The sequence below is a fragment of the Fringilla coelebs genome, assembly GCF_963513975.1.
Source record: "Fringilla coelebs genome assembly, chromosome: 21".
NCBI classification, from domain to species: domain Eukaryota; kingdom Metazoa; phylum Chordata; class Aves; order Passeriformes; family Fringillidae; genus Fringilla; species Fringilla coelebs.
The window spans coordinates 10,987,325-11,006,428 of record NC_140047.1 but is presented as its reverse complement, the minus strand read 5'-3'; the positions used below and the strand labels follow the sequence as shown (position 1 = coordinate 11,006,428).

Genomic DNA, 19,104 nt, shown 5'->3' with positions numbered 1-19,104 from the left:
CCACTTGGACTGCAGTTCTGTAAGTGATGTTATCCACCAAACTGTGCTTATCCTTCAGTGGGCAGAATGCTGGTTCCTCTGTTAGCTTTTAACTCTCATGGCAATATTCCAAGAGGAAAACACAGTTACTAAAGTTTTGTTCTTAGCACAGAGATAAATTGAATGTCTCTGTCATTTGTCTGAAACCATGTGGTGAAAGGCATGATTTTTTTTTCCTAAGAGTTTTGCAGAGTAATAGGACCAACCATGATTTGGATTGCACAAGACACGTGCTGGGTTACTTTAAGGTCTGCCAAGTTTTAATTTGCAATTTCTGGAAAATTTAGAACAGAAACATCTGAACGTCTGCAGAAATCATGCTTCTAAATTTAACTTCTGGATTTTGTGTTGGTAAAGCATGAAATTGCCTGGTAGTATTTGTCCACTGAACTTCAGGGACAGCCTTTCCTTGTGTTGACAGAGTTGCACTGGTGGTTCTGCTGTTCTGTTCCTGGTCCTGCAGAGTGTGAATTATAAATGCTTTGGAGAAAAACGCTCACTGAAAAGGTGTTAGCTAGGTTTAATTACTTTCTGTTTATGTCAAAACAAGCAACAAGCCTTTGCAACAATGTTCTTTTACCTTGTTATTGTTTTCTTCAATGTATTCTGCAGTTAATAAACAATGACCTAACTTTCCCAGGCCAGTAAGAAGTGTTTCTGAACAGCCGGTTACAGCAAGTGTAGGAGTTTGCAAATATCACTGAGAAAGCCCAATACAAGGACTTTTGTTTCCACAACAGAGGAGCTGTGCAAAGTGAAGACCTCATAAACCAGCAGAACCAAGTGCTCTTTCAGTGCACAAAGTATTTATGTACTTTTTTTTTAAAAAAAGAATTATTTTCACTAACACAGAAGCATCAGGTTATAGAGATGAATTCTGTTTAACTGTGGAATAAAACAGATTGATGGCATTATAATCTGACATTCTTATATCACTAAAAGTATAGTTCTGGACTGAAAACCAGGCAGGTTTTTTGTGCTGAGAAGAGCAGAGTTCAATATAATGATGGTGTTGATATGGACACAGATTTCCACAGGTAGCTAAGCAGGCAATAAAAACATTTACACTCTAATCTGGACTGAGGGATGAAAGGGTTTCTATCTCTCTGCCCACCTGAGGAGAACACCCTCAGTCTGTGGCAGCTGGTTAGCTGGTTTCTAATCCTGCCTTTCATCCTGCCTCTGCATCCGGAACCGTGTGCTCTCCTACCCTGACAGGCTGCGGCTCTCCAAGTGCAGCTCCCTTTGAGAAATAACATAAACCCCATCAGTGTTGCATTCAAGCACAGCAGGTTTCCTGTTGTTGGGGGAACTGAAGTGGCCAGACACAAATTGCAGCTAATGGCCCAAAATAAACTAACTTTGATTGTTTTTCTTTAATCTTTCCCTGGACAGTAATTCCAAGTGTTACTTTTAGCAGCTCTAGTGTATGAAAGGAGCTTTGGGGAGAGAGAGTTCTGTTGTTGAGAGCTGCTGTCCCTGCAAGGCTGAGAGCTCTTGGAATGCTGGTATTGATTGGCCAGGCTGTTTGCTCCTCCCACAGAAAGTGGGGTTTGCCCCTGCTCCAGGAGCTGCAGCAGCTGTGCCACACCCCCGTGTGTGTGTGCCAGCCTGGCTGGGGGGCAACTGACCTGCCCAAGGGGCTTCCTGGGGCTGCTGGCAACTGTGGTGCTTCCCAAGATGTTGATCCTGTTTTGCTGTTCAGAGATTGGTTGCTTGATGCTGGTGGGAGGACAGGGTGTGTTGTCTGGTGGAGAATGCAAAGGCTGAGGAAGTTTCTTTAGCAAATGAAGAGCTGGAAATGTCTTTGGTGCTCTTGTGAGTGGCCTGATGGAGATGGCATCACTTTAAAGAGAAATTAAACTAATTCATAGCCCTGTAGGAAATGTAAAGGAAGAGACCAAACCAGCTGAGTTGTGTCTGTGGTTTAAAAACACCATCCACCTGGGACTGGTGCATTTATCCTGGGAGCTCCTTTTTCACTCCCCCCCCCAGATTTTACTTGAAATTCTAAAGCTAAAAAAAGATTAACTGTAGCTTCTCAAGTTTGAGATCAATTACTTACACAGTTCTGTTCTCCAAAGATACTGGAGAGTACAGTATTACAGACACCTAATTTAATTTTTATTTCAATGGCCAATTAGAAATAAGCAAACAAAAAAAGGCTGTGGAATTCATTACTCATCTCAGGATGTTCCTAAGGATAAGACTAATATATAGAACTTAGGCTGAGAAATTAATTTAGTAACCTAGCTTGTGGTCTACAAACTGAGCATTTCCACCAGTGATGGTCCTTGCTAAAGTCATCCTTTTTTTCATTTCCATGGCTGTACCATGCCATGTGAACTGGAGAGGGGAATAACAGATGAGTTTTGCAAGTGAAGTTGGCAGATGTGACAGCACATGCATGCAGTGGAGGTCTGCTGAGGCAAGAGGATGCTGGACTGAGCCCATCTAAAATATTTTTAGACTCATGGTTTTCCAGGGAAACAGGACTTTCGTTTTTATTCACTAATTCTGTACATCTCTAAATATGTTTGTGGCTCTTTTTCTTTCTCGTAGCCAAGCTGGGACTTCCTGCTACAAGATCTTGTCCCAGGCAAATGGTGGACTTGGGTCACAAATGACAGTTCTTTCTCTGCAATCTCAGGCTGGTGTGGTGTTTTACTTTGATGGATATTGTTGCTAGCTTTCATGCCTAAGTAACCTAATTCAAATCTTTTGGTAGGGTTATAATGCATTTGAAGCAAATAATTGTGTTCTGAGGCTGAAAATGGATGCCAGGGTACTGTTCCCCAGAGACAAACCCCAGAGCTCTCTGTTGAACGGGTGCTGGGTTCTCAAGGGTTTCAAAAGAGCCAGATTTGTTCCCTAAACAGCCCAAGATTTTAGTTACAAATTCTGTTTCAGACCTTTCTGTGGCATTGCATGTTGTGACATTGAATCAAACTTAAAATAATGTGGTTGGATGGGCACGAGATGGCAAGAGAAAACACTTAAAACCTGAAGCTTTTAGTAACCCCGAATCTTTGACAATGTGTTCTTTGACAAAACAGCCAATTAGTCAGGAAGTAAAAAATTATCCTGAACTTGTTCAGGAGTCAGAGTGGAACTAAAACCTGGGAAAAGTCTGATGGAGGATGTGCACTGGCTGGGAGCACAAGAGCTTTTTACACAATACTCACAGAGTCTAGTCATCTTCCATTCCAAATCCTTTTAAATCTTCTCTCTTTAATTAAAAAAAAAAAAAGTCACTGAGGCAGCAAGACTGACATACTAGAAAATGCATTTCAGGGTAGAGTCATGAATGTTTAAACTGGCTGAAAGGCAGCCAGGCACAGTAACCAAGGGGGTTTGCAACACTGCAAATACAGGGTCTGTATAATTGACATCAGGGAAGAAATTTTAGGGAGAAACTTCCTTAAACTGCACGTTGAGGGTTGCTGAAATTTTAGTCAGAAGGAGAGCATTTATTCTTAAAAACTTCTTAATGCTCTGACACTTCATGTAAACACTGGGAAAACACAACTCTCAAACGTGTATTTGCACTGTGTTATTTGTAAGAATTACTAAATTTGCTTTGTTTATAGCCAGAGCTTTAGAATCCATGTTGCTTTTCTCCTTCCTCTTACTAATTCCCAGGATATGCATTAGCCTGGGCTGCAGAGCAGGGGACTGACAGTAGAGCCAGAGTGTTTGGCTGTTGCCTCATGGAACTGATGAAAAGTGCAAACCACCAACACAAGCAGATCCAGTGTTACTGTAGGACAGTTTGGGCTCCAGCCTCCTTCTTTTTGTTGAAATGGTAGTTTATTAATTGCCAACACAGAGGGAATGCCATGCTTTCCAGCCCTTTTCATGAGTGTGCCTTTGCCTCCTTGGCAGCAGTTCCCCCATCCTGGCTGCTGGGCTGCAGCTCGGGTCCACCTGCAGAATCCCATATTCTATGGGATATGAATCACAGCAGCAAAGAAACTGGGGCACTGCAGCTATTTCAGTGAAGCTGAAGGGTGCTGGGGAAGGAATGTCCCTGTTCTGAATCTCCTCGACACCGCGGCTGTTTCCTGTGGTGGTTTCTGGACCAGTGAAAGCCGAGCAGGTAAAGGCAGCGCTCACAAATCCAGGGACGTGGGGAGTCTCTGGGAGCCTGGAGATGTGCGAGGCTTTAGTGCTGGGGTTTCATGCAGGACAGGGCTGGCGTGGTGAGGACCCAGCATGGCACAAACTGGGTGGAGGAGGTAGAACTGTGATTCTCTTTTGGAGAATGTGATGTCATTTCAGGCATAGATCCAGAATTTTGCTTAAACCAGCTCTGTCTCTGGGAAAATGACGTTGCAGATGGTGAGTGTCATTTCAGTGCAATGTAATTCTGTTATTAATTCAGTTAATTTTTCAACTGTAAATGAATGCAGTCTGAGTTAAGAATTTCAGATGATTTTGACTGTGGATGTCACATTATGACTGCAAAGTACCTTCATGTTTCCTTTGACCAGTTTAGCCAGGAAAGCAGGAATGCAACATTAGGGGTCTCAAGTCACAAATCAGTTCAGTGTTTCACAGACATTGAGAATCCAGTGGTGGTTTCTGCCTTGTCTCAAATGAATATTTTGCTATTCTTTATTTATGTACTATCTAATCTGTAAATTTTTATTTAAGACACCTGCCAAGAAATGCACCCTTTCAGATACTTTGTCCTCTGCAGTGCTCTCAGTTTTACAGGCAATTCAGTTTTGCATATTTCTTACTGTTTGAACGGGAAAAACATTAAACTGTTCATGTGTCAATTTGTTATTTAAGTGTCAGCAGCCAGTTTTTAAAACTTTTTGCACTTGGTCTGTCTCTAGTCAGTCTTGCATCTTGACACCCATACCAGGAGGTGAAGGCAATTTCAGAATTATTTCATTAGAGACTCTCTGTAGCCCTGGCTCTGCTGGGGGTTGTACAGGTTTCAGGGAATGTGAAGCCAGATAAAAATCTAGAGGGAGATGTAAAAAATACCTTGAGGTCTGCAGCTGGTGTGCTGCTCTGAAGGCCACCTGGTGAGTGTGGTGAGTGTGGTGAATACCTTCCTGTCCTCAGGAGTCTGTAGTAGGTTCAATCCCAGGAGGATTTATATTCTTTCCAAAACTCTTATCTTTCTTATACATTACAATTCAATAGCTGCAGTTACTTCAACTAATGTCTATTTCTTTCTGAGACTGGATGGTGTGATTCTATCTGAAATAGAGCATTTTTTTCCTCAAATGATTGCATATGTGCTCACACAGTGCCTCTGTTGTTCCTTTTTTAACCTTCCTGTGAGGCTGGTAATGATTTCCCCTTAGACCATCTTTTCACCTTCTTTCCAGGAGCTAAAAATATGAGCTACACTCCACACATCCCTGTTTCCTTCACCTTAATGCATTAATTTAGATTAAGCAATTGCTTGCCTTTGATTCTTCAACTTCTTTAATTACTGTACCAGTGTGATTTCTTTTGGCTCTTTCTTCATTCCTTACTGCACAGTGGAGGGGACTCCATGTGTTCAGTGATTTTCAGTTGCATCTCTGACCCGAGGGTCCCGCCCTGGCACAGATGGATTCTCTCCAGGAGCTCTCCAGCAGCTTCCTGCAGCTGACAAGTGGGCAGCTGTGCTCCTTGCACTGTGAGCCTTGTCAGAGCTCTGGAGCCTGGAAGGTGACTTTGATTTCTCTGTTCTGATGGTTACATGTGCTGTGGTTCCAGATCTGGTTATTAAGTTTGTGCCTACCCTGTCTTTGGCACTTAGAGCTGGGTGTGGGGGCTGCCTGCTCCCAAGAGATCTCCGAGCACAGGAGCCTTTGATTGAAATATTATGAGAACTGAACAGGCAGGAGTAATCCCAGACTCCAGTATTTGTTATATGAAGTGCAGAGTTTGCCAGAGGAAGTACCTTTTCAGCTTCTAACTATAGTGTTGTTTTGTAATTATTCATTTGGATGGAAAATTCCAGCCTTCTAAAGGTTATCCCAGATGCAACTTTGCCAGGAAATGCATTACATGGAAAATAATAAAAGTCCTATGAATACATGGTCTCCAGGTGAAATTGGATGCTGAGCATACTGTTGGAAGCAGCCTGAGCTTTGTTAAATGTGTGTCCCAGTGTTACAGGGCACTGCTCTCCACAATGCTGCTGGGGCTCTGAGTGGCCAGGATTTCTCTTTGTCTCTTTGTGTGGAAAAGGGGAAGTTCCATACAAGGAGCTGGGATCTTAAATAGTGAATATCTGTACAAGGCACAGGTCAGTCATATTTTGCAGGTTTCTCTGCCCTGTGCTCCTCTCTGAATCCTCATGAATTGTATTTCTTATCTGTTCCCCCCTGGTTTGTTGATACTTTTAACATGAGGGAAAACTATTTTGATATTTCTCTGTCAGTTATTTTGACATTAATCAACACTGCAGATCTTGTTTTGTTTGGTGTCTGGGTACATCATAAAGAGAGTTGCTGAAAGAGTTCAATTACAATATCAGCATCTCTGCCAAATGTATTGAGCTGTTCTGAAAAGCGGCTTGTCTTTTCTGACCCAGATACACAGTTTCCAACTGTGGGAGATGCTGCCAGAAAGACTCTTGGCAGAAGGCCAGCAATAAAATTATACTGCAGAAAAACACAACATATTTTCAGCAGCATTTTGTGTGGTGTGATGAAAAATTACCTGTCTCCTGAATGCAAAGCAGAGGCTAAAATAAACTTCCAATTTGAAGTTGCAAGCCTCTCACTCTGACTTTTGAAGGTAACAAAAACCGGTATAAATTCCAGTTATTTTCTATTATTGAGTGTGATACACCTCGGGCTGTGTTAGATACTCATTGCTTTGTTATTAGCAACCTCTGTTGTTCTTGCTGCCCTGTCAGTGTAAACACTGTCTGCTCTTGGGGTGCTGCACACTGCAGTTTCCCATGGCAGATACTGGTGTCAGGGTAGATTCGGAAGGTGGAGGGTGTTTAATGCTTCAGCTGAATATTGTTAGCGTGTGCCTTCTTGATGGAGCATTTGAAACCAATTTTCATGGTGTTCTACTTGGCCTGGCCAGGAGCCTGGAGAGCAGCTCACTGAAGTGAGGGGTTTGGAGCTCTGGTGTCCAGTGACCCCAATTTTCTCTTCTCTGTTGCACCAGTAATGCTTCTGTGCAAGGTCTGCTGCAAGAGAATACTGGGGTGCCAAACACAGTTCATGTCTCTTTTCTAGAGTCTCAGAGCACCCTAATTCTGGTATTTCAGTTTCCATGGAATGCAAGTACCTGTTTCTCCTGCTTTTTCACTTCCCTGTTCACAGGCACTTGGAGGTAGCTGAGCATATTCATCACCCCTGGCTGTTTAACTGTCTGTCCCCTGGGAATGCAGCTGCAGGATGCAGGAGTATCTCCTACTACAAAAGCCTCATCTGAAATTCTTTTTGCTTGTCTTGAGCCAAAGCATAAACTTCCTCTGTGAAGGATGGGATGTTTAATGGAAACGTTGCTACACTGTCATGGTGTTTTAATAACATTTCTAATGTGTCAAATCCCCAGTGATTTTAAACCACACTGCAGAATCTGTGCGGCTCCACTGTGACCTGGTTTGGAGACAGAGATTATTTACCCTAGTTTTACACTTTAGGGGCACATGAGGCAGAGCAGAAGTGACTTTTTCAAGGTCACCAAGGTCTCAGTAATGCAAGGAGCTTTCTGTACAAGTTTCCTTGCAAGTGTGGGCGGCTGCCCCTAGGTAAGACAGCCACGCATTTAAATATTGTGCTTTTTAGTCTGAGCATCAACTGTTCCTTCCCTGAGGATGCAGGAGCAAATATCCTGCTATAGTCTGGTAGTGGAATGAGGCTGTTGGATTTATGGAATTGCTGCTCACTTCACATAATGCTTTCTGATGTATTTGGTGCTGAGCTATGTTATGCTGCCTTAGTCCATATGGTTGGAGCAGATTTGATTTTGGTTTTCCTTAATTTAATTCTGTGTGCTGTCAAATGTACTTTATTCTGTATATTGTGTCTGCACTTTTATAGTAAACTCCCTCCTGTTTAGTGCTTTTGTTGAAAATGTTTTCTCAAAGTCTGAACTAAATTAGGGTTTCACTCCTATGCGTGTTTCTGAAATATTCGTAGGATGTTAATGACTTGGAAGACATCGTGTATCAGCTTCGACTCAATTTTTGGGATTTTCTTCCAGCTTTCTGAATATTATAATAAAGATCCCTTTGTAAGTCAGTTGTCTGTACCCTGACTTCAGCCACGCACTGCTGAAAAAACAGGGCAGGTAAAGAGCTCATAAATACCTTCATCCAACAACCTGTACTTGTCTTGAGAACAAGAAAGCAGGTCACTGCTCCATACACTGCTAGGGCAGAGTATGAAGAGGTGTTGGTGTTTTCACTTCATCAGCCCAGCACAGATTAACCTCTGTTGTGGCTGTGACACATTCATTTCCAGCCTGTTTTGGAGTTTTCAAGAACCTGAGAAGCACCCAGCACAGGCAGGGCTGCCCCCGAGCAGGGAGTGTTTGCAGACTCACCCTCTGGACAGCAGCCTGCTCAGCACTTAGGGAGCACCAGAACTTGCTCAGCCACCCATCTCTGGCCATCTGCTTGCCACAGCCTGGGCGAGCTGATAAGCAACAGCTTGCAGTAGTCTTGGGAGGGAGGCTGGCCTGGAGTGTTGCTGGCGTCTGGAGACACTGTACTGGGCATATGCTGAAGTCAGCAACACATTCCAGTGCCCTTCTCTCTGCCTGGAATTGCCAAGTTGCAGCTACCCCAGAAGAGAACAAACCGAAAATGTGAAATGTGGGAGCGACAGGGAAGAAGAGTAGGTGAAGATAGCTGGAATTCACTTTGGAGAGAGAAGTAATTTGAAATAGATTATCTATAAATGTGTCTCATAAAAGTCTCCCTAGTTTGCTATTTGCTGACTCAAGTTAACATTATTAAAAAGCAAAACGACCTTGTAAAGAGTCTGGCTGGTTCTGGAGATGGTGAAAGGCTGTTGAGTGTGGAGGAGCTTATGACTAGTTCACAAAATAAATACTACCAAAGCAGTGATCCTTGCTTAGGTTTCCTCCCAGCTGCCCCTGTCTGACTTCCAGCATCTCTTAAGAGAAAGAACATCCCCTTCGTTGATTGCTTCTGGGAAGCAGTTTGGTGAGTGTCAATACACCTTGGTGGGAACAGAGCCTCTGTGATGAGAAGTGGGGTCAGTCAGCATTTTCCTTAACTTGCTTTTCCCAAGTATTTTTAGTATGACTGCACTTAACTCTCTTGGGGTTTCTTCCTTGGCAGTTTTCAGCTGCTGGAGCAGACAGGTCCCTGCACAGTGTTCTTGTCTGGCTTTTTCTTTTACCCAATTCTACATCCTCAGTTTAGTGGTGTGACTTACAAACAACTATCAGGCCCTTGCTGCCAAAGCTACTGGTGCTGTAAACCTCCTTAATTTGTTCCTAACCAGGGAAACAGGGAAGCAGGATCTGCTGTTACCTTTTCCCCTGTCACATTCAAATCTCTGTGGGATGCAACATTTTAATTATTCCCTGTCACATCACAGGTTTAAGTATCTCCTCAGCTTTCAAGTCATCTCACCTATCCTGCTGTTGCCAAACATGCTTTTAATTTCTAACAATGTCAGGCTTCTCTGACACACAATATGCAAAGTGTTGCTGGTGAAGGGGCTCAGCATACAGGAGAAAATGAAACATTGTGTGTGTGTGTGTGTGTGTGTGTGTGTGTGAATCTGCAAAAATTTACTGACTGGGTTTCCAGTTGCTTCAAAATGTTGCTGGAGAGCTGCTGCAACAATATGTGTAGAGAAAGGAAAACAGGAATTTTCTGCAAGGACTGGAGTGTCTTGCTGTGCAGTGAGCTTATGCCTCACTCTCTCAACATTACCTGCTCTGTTCTCTCTCACAGAGCATTTCTTTGCAGTTTTATGGTGCCAGTGCTGGTGTTGTTTCCCAGTTTAGTACAAGAAGGCTGCTCCTGCAGCATCTTTTCCATGCTGTGCTGGGAAAGGCAGTGCATGGGCAGCACAGGCAGTGTGGGTGATTTCAGCTCCTTGCGAGTCTGACGTCTGCAGTTTGTTAGAATGTGCTTGTCTGCCTTTAAATAACAACTTGCAGTTATTTCACCCTGAAGCCTTGGTTGTTGTGCAGCATGTGACACAGGATTGAGGGCTGCACTGAGGATTTCCATAGAGAATTACCTTCTGGTAATTAAATGTAGTTGTTTGATTCCTAACGTGCATGCGACACAAAAATAGAGACTTTGTGAGCTGGTTTCACATGGAGCATGTTTGCCATGTTGGATTTCCTGTCTTCCTCATCCCAGAAGCTGGGATTGCCAGGTGGCTGACAAACCTCCCTGGGATCAGCTCTAACTGGCATGGGAAAGTCGTTACATGTGTGTGGGCACATCACAAAAAAGTTGCTTTCCACAGTGACATCTGTTTGCTCAGATATAAATGGATCAGTGACTGTCCCATCTGGAAGCTGGGGTGCTTGGATCAGTGGTTGGCCTCATGTGCTGCATCCACCACTTCTGGAATCAACATGCCATCACTGCTGATTTCAAGTTGTTTTTCTCCTTTTGCAGGTGAATTAGAGAAAGTGACTCCCAGAGCACCCTGGCTGTATGAACTCTTGAGCTGTCAAGGGACTGAGAGGCTTATGAAGAGGTTCTGTCAGGCAAAACAGTGCTTAGCAAAGACACCAAGGAGGAGGGAAAAGGAGAAAGGGAGGGAGAGAGAGCTGAAACACTAACAAACCATGGTAGGTATTTGTTGTCTTTCACAGGGGTGCATTAAAAGTGTTTTCTGCTGCCAGGCCTGCACGGGGCCTGATCAAACCCCAGAGAGGGGATTTTCTGGCCTTGCACTAACTGAGGGATGGTACTGTGTGTTTTGAGCAGAGCAAGTGAGGTTTGATGTATTGTCAGCCTCTTAAAGCCTAAGAGTGTTCTTGTGAGCCTGCAGCACATGAATTATTAAATACAAATGAAGGGGATGCTCATAAGGTTTTCTAATAAAACTAGCATTAGCAGGCTGTGGCAAACAGCATCAGTGACCTTGAACTCACAGATTTCATTACCAAATGCTCACATTCCCCTTCCACCTCTACTTCACAAAAGCAAGTTTTGATTATTCACATCCATGTGTGTGTGATTGAAGGTGCCTCTGTGCACACTTCGTGGCAGTGTAGATGAAATGTGTATACCAGATATACCTGGTGTGTATGGTTTAAGTGAGGAGTCACTCCTCATTTGTCTGGGTTTGGCCACAAATAGAAATCCCTGAGATGCGGGATTTGTAAAGATGTGCGAGTATGAAGTATTGTCATGGTGAGATTCTGAAAAGTGTTTACAAAAAGGCAGCAAACCTACTTAGTTGCTGAACAATGAGTAGAGAGCAGTTTAAACATATTTATATATTTTTAAGCCCTCTAAGGCTTTATTGAGAGAATGGAAATAAGAATAAATGCAATAAATTTTAAATACAGTTGCTAACATTTGTGTGGCTGGTTGCTGCAGGTAGGCTGTGTGGTTTTATTTGTATTTAAAAAAAAAGACCTAAACCAAGACTTCTACCAGTTACAGAGGGAAAGGGAGAATTCTGAACACTTTGCAAAGCAGAGTTGTTACTATATTTTAAATAGTGTCCCACTCTGTCATTCTTTTCGGCCTGAATTCTAATGACAAGTTGATCGTGTTAGCCCCTCTTCATTAGAAAAGAAAATGTGTCTCATAATTAGGAATTAGCAGTTTGTTTCTGTTCCACTGCTGTAACTGACATTTCTGAAGGTAGAAGATGGTGGGTGAGCTGGTAAATGCAGCTCGGCTGTTTCCCTGCAGCCCGGCTGTACCCATGTTGTGGATAACCACAAGAGGGACCTCCTGGAAGCGTTCTGCAGCCTATCAAACTGCAGGGAATAAAACCAGCTCCTGACAGATTACTTGTTACTGCCCAAATTATCCATCTGGGTAGGAACACAAAAATTAGGAAGGGAATGATGTCATGACCTTCAATGGAAGAGACACAGGGAGTGCAATAAACCAGGAAATCATGGACAGTTCCTTAATAAGGATCCAGCTTACAGGCCTGTGAGGTTGTTCAAAGGCCCTTTGTGTCCTTAGGAGGGGGTACAGCTCCAAACCCCTGAAGAAGGGCTGGTAATGACACCTAATTAAGGTGCTTATTGTGTAGGAGGAACAGAGAGGTTTGGCTGGTGATTGTGTTCTGGGAGGCTTTCAGCAGTGACTGATGTGTCTGTAGAGACCAAGACTTATTGCTGCCCTTGCCACAGGTCTGTGCTGTGATCACAGCTGGTCTGGGGCACTGTTTACACCCAAAAAGTCTCACCTGAATAGTCTGCAGCAAACTCTAAACTTCCTGGCACAGGTTGCCCAACTAGTGAAGTTTACCTCCCTCAGCAGTATCACTCAGGATTCCTGAGTTTCACTGCAGGCTTTTTTAATTAGCACTCTGATTATCTTCCTATTCATTTGAATGTTTTTAAAAAAAGAAATTTCAGTCTCTTACCATTTATCTTTATTCTCATCTTCATTCACGCCTTTGCAAATCCCTGCGCAGTGGCTGAGCCTCTCACAGTTCTGTGCTGCCTGTGACTTCATCTGCAGCAGCAGCAAACCTGTGAGGATTGGCTCTTTGACTGCCTGTTCCAAGGTGTGCTGCTCTGGTCCCTGGCATAAATACAGGAGAGCTGGCTGCACTCAGCACTTCCAGAATATGCAAAATGGTATTTGGACAGTATCAATAACTTTTACAAAGCAGGAGTCATCTCTCCTTGCCTGCCCTCCTTTCCACGTGCTATGCCCAGTCTGCGCCCTCCCTGCCGGGCAGGATTCCCATTCAATGCTCCAGTAAGTTTGTTCTCTTTTTTTCCTGTTTCCCACTCCACAACAGAGATCGATCCGATCTTTTGCTAACGATGACCGCCACGTAATGGTGAAACATTCAACCATTTATCCATCTCCAGAGGAGCTTGAAGCTGTCCAGAACATGGTCTCAACAGTAGAATGTGCCCTTAAGCATGTCTCTGACTGGATGGATGAAAAGAACAAGTCTGCAAAGTGTGAGGGTGATGTGGAAGCCAAGGAGGAAGCTGCAGAAGGCACTGCCAAGTGAGTGAAGCCTCAGCTCACAACGTGTCCTTGTGCTGCTCTCAGTGGCTCCTTTCCTCCAAATAAGAGTCGTAGTGTCACCTGGCTCTGCTGCAGATGGATGTTGATAGAAGGAGGGGGATATATTTGGACTTTTTGATGTGAGGGCACGTGGGGGGAGTGCACGGAATGGCAATAAGCCCAGTGTGGGCAGCAGTTGCTCTCTATTTCTTTGCTTATTTTACTGTGATGTTGTAAAGTTGCATTTAGCAGACAAGCCTTTCAGCAGTTTTAAGCAAATACAATTCCCTGGAACACACCAGTGCAAATTGACAGCCATGTACGTGGGGGCTCCTGCAGTCTGATACAAAAAAGAAGTTTTTATAATCCAGCAAACAAAGTTTCCTAAGCCTCCATTACTTTCCATTATTGCCATAGTTTAACCCCTGCTGGCAACTCAGCCCCACTGAGCATATCAGCCCCAATCAGCATAGATGCTGATTTTTTATTAAAAAATAGTCCAAGTGTGCAGTAAATGCTTTGGAGACAACTGGATGAGACAAGAGCTGGTGCTGGCCTGTCAAAGAAGCATTTCTTGCATTTTACTCCATGCTTTTAAACAATCCTAGTCTACAAAACTGGCTTTTGTCACAGTCTTTTTTCTCAGCACTCAAAAATTAAATGTTCCTATGTCGCTTTGCAAATTCTTTACTCTGACTCTGAAAAGTTCCCCTAAACTGTAGCTGGAGCCTAAAATCCCCTTTAATTACCCTAAATTGTTTCATTTCCAGGGATCAAGGTGGTCGGACATTATGTGGCGTTATGAGAATCGGCTTGGTTGCAAAGGGCTTGCTGATCAAAGATGACATGGATCTGGAGCTGGTTCTCATGTGCAAAGAAAAACCCACAAAGACCTTGTTATGTATCGTTAAAGACAATCTCCCAGCTCAAATTCAGGTGAGTTCACTTGCAGCAGCCCTCCCACAATGGCTGATAGCACTGCAAGAGCTATTTGGGGAAAGGCTGGAATTTGTTCCAACAAGAAGGACAAGTGATGTAAAGGAATATACTCTGAATCTAGGATGGCATCTGGGGCATGTGACATGTTTAATGTGGTGATATGAAGTCCTTACTCACAGAATGTAACCTCTTCCTGCTGTTGTTGCCCTACTCCTGTTTGTGCTGTCAGTTCCCTGAGGGCAGCTGACCAGCTGACCTCTGTGTGTGCAACTAACCCAGGGTGGGTTTGGATGCTCTGGTCCACCCAGCATCAGCTGAACTGCAGAAATCTTTCCTGCTCAAGTGTGTCACTCAGTCCCTGTTGTTGTCCCCTGCCTGAACCTGCAGTTCCCCATTGCAGCTGCTTTGCTTGGGCTGTTCCCACATAAACCCCTCTGTGCTGCCAAGGTGCGAACATGTCACTTTAGGTGGTCACTCATTTGGACTCATGTAAATCATGACCTCGCATTTTTTTATTTATGGCTACTTAATTCTGATGCTGGCATCCAGTGGGCAGCAGTTGCAGCTTGTTTAGGGATGCTTTTGAGGCTGAGCAATCAGTCCAGCTTCCAGACTCACCAACACTGGTGCCAAGGAACTGCCCTCAAATGTTCCACTGCAAGTGCCCCTCTCCAAACCACAATCAAACTCCCTCTGCTTTTCTTCTGATCTGCTTTTTTCCCTGTTTTACCATTTTTGACAGCTGTTAGTTCTCACCATTAATTTTGTCACACAAAGGGCTTGTTTTAATGGGCTAGTGTTGTTCCTAGAGATGTGGCCCTATCCATAGCTAACAATGCAAAGGATCTTTTGAGTAGTAAAGAGTAAATTTTACTTGTTTGAAAATGATAGGGATGTATTGAGTATTAAAGAATAAAGCTTGTAGTGAGGCATGAAATGAGGAAGGCTGAAAGTGAGAAGAAAAGTTAATATGTCCTTCAAAAAACATGAAGTAAAATGAAAGAATAGACATAATTAAAATATGTGAAGACTGAATAAATTCAAGAGACAGGCAGGTCAGGGAAAGGACTGTGCGGGATTACAGAAAAGATGAGGGAAGAGGACTCTGACTCGTGAAATGCTCCAACTGTTGTGGGCATGGAGGACAAGGAAAGGCTCTGCAGAGGGATCAGATGCTGTAGGTGAAGGAGGGTTTAGGCCCATTAGTGGACAAAAGGAACAAGCGAGGCTCAGAGACTCAGGAGCTGCTTCTTTGCCACTTTGAAGGCTCATGGTGAGCAGATGCTCAGCCATTTTCATCCCAACAATAAAGGAGCTGCAGAGCAGATTGCAGCAGGGAAGGGGTCGGAGCAGACATCCTAACCACCGGTGTGCTGAACCAGGCTCTGCACAGAAGGGGTGGCTGGAGGCCTCTGAGCCATCTGTGGCTGCCCTTGTGCTTCTGGAGGGTGAGAGGTCCCAAAGAGCTGCTGAAAGACCTGCAGAGAACTCTGATACAGTGCATGTTAATGGAGCAAACTGTAAGGCACTTGTAGCACTGGTTACAAAAGAAATGTTTTAAATTGTTTTTAATGAGGGAGGCAAGGCTGCCTTTGTTACTGCAATGCCCTGTAGCCTTCTCATGAGCTGAGACACATACAGATTCTTCACTTTTTCAGTCGATTTGGGAGAGTCTTGAAATCTTTCTTGGTGACTTTCAGAAACTTACAGAAGAGAAGTATCTGGTGGAGGAGCATGTAAATGAGGCAGCTATTGTTATCCATAACACAAAGGAGCCCAAGCTCACTTTGAAGGTGATACTCACATCCCCTCTCATCCGAGATGAAGCAGAGAAGAAGGAAGGAGGTACACAGAGCGTTTTAACTTGGTTTTAAGACTGTTCTAGCTAAATGTCCTGACTGTGCAGCACAGGGTTAATTGGCAAGTAGGTTTTTAATTATGTATCATGTATTGACTAGACTGGCTATTGCCACCGTGATTTACATTATTTCTGCCTTAAAAAGATAGCAGTTACTTAAATTTCATGTAAATATGTGTATTTTTCCTTTCAAGCAATATTCCTACAGTGTTAATTCTGACATAGAATTAGATCTTAGTTCTCCTTTCTTTTGGACTTGCTATATTTAATTCTTGAGCACCTGGCGCTGCACAGTCTTGTTTGCAAATTAAGTCAGTCAAGTGGGATTGGTTCATAGTTTCTTGAAAAACTCATAAAAATGTTTCTCTTTATGTAAAAGCCCTCTCCTGCAAAGCTCGCCAGTGTGTCATCCTGGCCCTCAGTTTTTATTGATTGATGATGTGTATGTTTCTGGCTTTAAGAATTTCCTAACTGGGATACAATTGAAGTTATGGTGCTGTGATACAGCACTTTTGCTTCTGAATTGAACGTTGTACCTCATGTTCTTAGAGAAAATAGTTCTAGCAAACTGTCACTTAGTCCTTTCCGCTCCTTCTCCCTCACCACGGTGTCCTACACAGTTCTGTGCTGCAGGAGTGGTGCCTGTAGTACCAGTGAGGCTGGAAACAGACTGTGAGCAATAGAGAAGAGCAAATGTAGCCATACTTTGTTGTATTTTTAAAATCTTTTCAGTAATTTCTGCTTCCGCTTCCCAAACCTATCCCTAGAAACTTTGCCACTGGATGATGTCAGACCTTTGACCAACTGGCCACTCTCTGTCATGACAACTGAGGCAGCTGGGCCCGTGTGGGCTAGGGAACTCCCTGTTGCTCTCTTCCCATTTCTAGACTTGCCACAAGTCCTTTGCTTCCTCCCTCTCCCACATGGAATACCGACGGGGTGAGAAATGTTGGTCAGTTTCTCCTCATTTTCTTGGAGGCGATGGCAGGAAGGATCCCTTTCCAAGTGACATGTAACACTTTGGCAGCAGTTGAATGTAGAAAAATCTTACAGAACAGATGAATGGCAAAGATCCCTTAATTACACTGGCTGTTTATTCTGAAATTAGCAACAATGCTGTTTCCAAGACCCTTAAAAATAAACTGCATATTGCTTTAGTTGTTCAGCTTCCCACAAGATGCTGAGACCAGCCCTGGAGCTGCTGCAGCTCATCCATGTTCATGAGAGAGCCCGAAGTGTAGGACGAATTTCGATGGTGAAGGATTTGTGAGATTCCCACCAGGGGATACGGTTTTACACAAAGGCTTCTGCCCAAGTATTTTCTTGTAAAAATTGATGCTGTAATGCCAGCAAAGTCCAGGAATTTCTGAATTAATCTCAGACTAAAGGAGGGTTGGAATTTTATGCTTTCTCATGCTTAAAACATAGGTGGTCTATTTTTTTTTTCAGTATCTTAAAATATTTTCAAAGGTCTGTACTATATTTTTTAAATTTAAAATGGTTTTACCACCTCTCCTGAAGTGGTTATACACTGTCATTCTGTGCAGCTGTTGAGAACAGGGAATAGGGTCATGGATCTCATTTTAAAGTCCAGGTTCCTTGGCATTGATTCATCACAAAGAACAGAGACATTTATCATATTCCTTTTCAAGGTATATGGAGCATTATGCAGAAGTCACTAAGTAAGTTGGGAGGAATACAATTTTTTTGTAATCTTTCCAACCATTTAGATTGGAATCACTTATATTCAGACCAAAAAAGTTTCATGTGAATAGTGAGAATAATTGGAGAAAACTGGTGAAAACACCTTGATCTCCAAAGGACTGCCATATTTTTTCACTGCCACTGAAGAGTGTCAACCAAATGTAAGCAGACTCCCTATGCAGTTTTAAAAACCTGTCAGTTGGCTCCATGCATTCTTTTGACTGAAGGAGCTCAAAGTGCTGCTGAACTTGCCTTTCATCTTCCATGTAAGATAGGCCCAGACTGCCTGAGCCTGTGGAAAACTGACCAAGGTTTCTGTGGTGGGATTAGCACTAATCTGTCCTCTAACAACCCAGGTCAGGCCAACGGCCCTCCTTACCAGTGCTCCCATTGTTCTGTAGGAATGCTGTGTGTGCCTTCATGCCCTGATGTCAGAATGTATCAAAAAACATTCCTGGATTTCTTTTCAGTCCCCACCTCTTTGGAAAAGTGTTCATGTTTAAGATGTGGTGTTTGTCCTATTTGTTTTTGCTGCTCCTTAGCAAAAATAAATAGTGGCTCAGTGTGTGTGTGCATTTTGGTGTTTCTCACAAACAGCTACCCATAAAGCTCTGCTTTCTCATGTTGAGAAGTCAAGCACCTAAGTTTGCCTGCATTTTGCACCAGTTTAAATTTTAAACTTCTTAAGAAGCTGAATTTCTTGTCACAGCATCAAATATAAATTGGGCTTTCCAGACCAGAACCTTGTATCCTGAAAACCAGTTGTTGTTACTGAGCATACAGTAAAACAAATTATGTAATTACAGACAAGCTGGTTCACCAAAGTGGGGCTGAAGTCCCGTTGCTCCTGGAGCAGGACATGGCCAGTGACGCTCCCAAGGGGCCAAGTGCCTCTGCAGGGGCAGCAAGCCCCAGCCTGCCCTCCCCTCTCTGGAGAACACAAGGCTCCGCGTAGGGCTCAGATGAATGGAGTTGGCAGCTCCTGTGTGAAGAGAATGCTACAGCAGTGGGGAGAGAATTCCTGAGGGATTGGTTCTGCGTTGCATAGTGTGAGCTAACGTCAGGGCTTTAGAATTTACTCTTTACTAAACTCCTTGGATCACTGCCCTTGTTAAAACTACAAGGAAAAAAGGAAAGCTTTGCAATCCCGTTTGAAAATTTTGATTTGGTCTCACTTTCCTGACTGGCAGAGCATGAAGAAACATGCCATTCTCCCGAGGGGGTCTGAAGGGAGCCCGCTGCAAGCCGCTCGCCCTCTTCACTGCCTGTTCTCTTCATCTTTCTGTTTAATAGAATCTTGCACCCGAAAGTTGGCAGACTGCAACATCAGGACACTGGGGCTGAACAAGCAATTGGCAAAATTCTCCAAGATATTTGTAAATTAGGCCTTGGAAAATGGTCTTAATCCTGTAAGAAAAAAGTATGGTTC

The 19,104-nt window shown here is 43.5% G+C and overlaps 1 protein-coding gene across 3 annotated transcripts in view; it reads left to right on the top strand.

Annotated features, from left to right (window-relative positions):
• The window catches only part of STRBP (spermatid perinuclear RNA binding protein), a 46,524-nt gene that overhangs the window by 11,413 nt on the left and 16,007 nt on the right, over positions 1-19,104 (top strand). For all 3 annotated transcript variants that reach the window (XM_084219704.1, XM_084219703.1, XM_084219702.1), the window contains exons 2-5: positions 10,631-10,806; positions 12,957-13,174; positions 13,945-14,110; positions 15,814-15,958. In XM_084219704.1, the coding sequence (XP_084075830.1) occupies positions 10,804-10,806; positions 12,957-13,174; positions 13,945-14,110; positions 15,814-15,958 (532 nt within the window). In that variant the 5' untranslated portion in view covers positions 10,631-10,803. The remainder of the gene's footprint in view (positions 1-10,630; positions 10,807-12,956; positions 13,175-13,944; positions 14,111-15,813; positions 15,959-19,104) is intronic.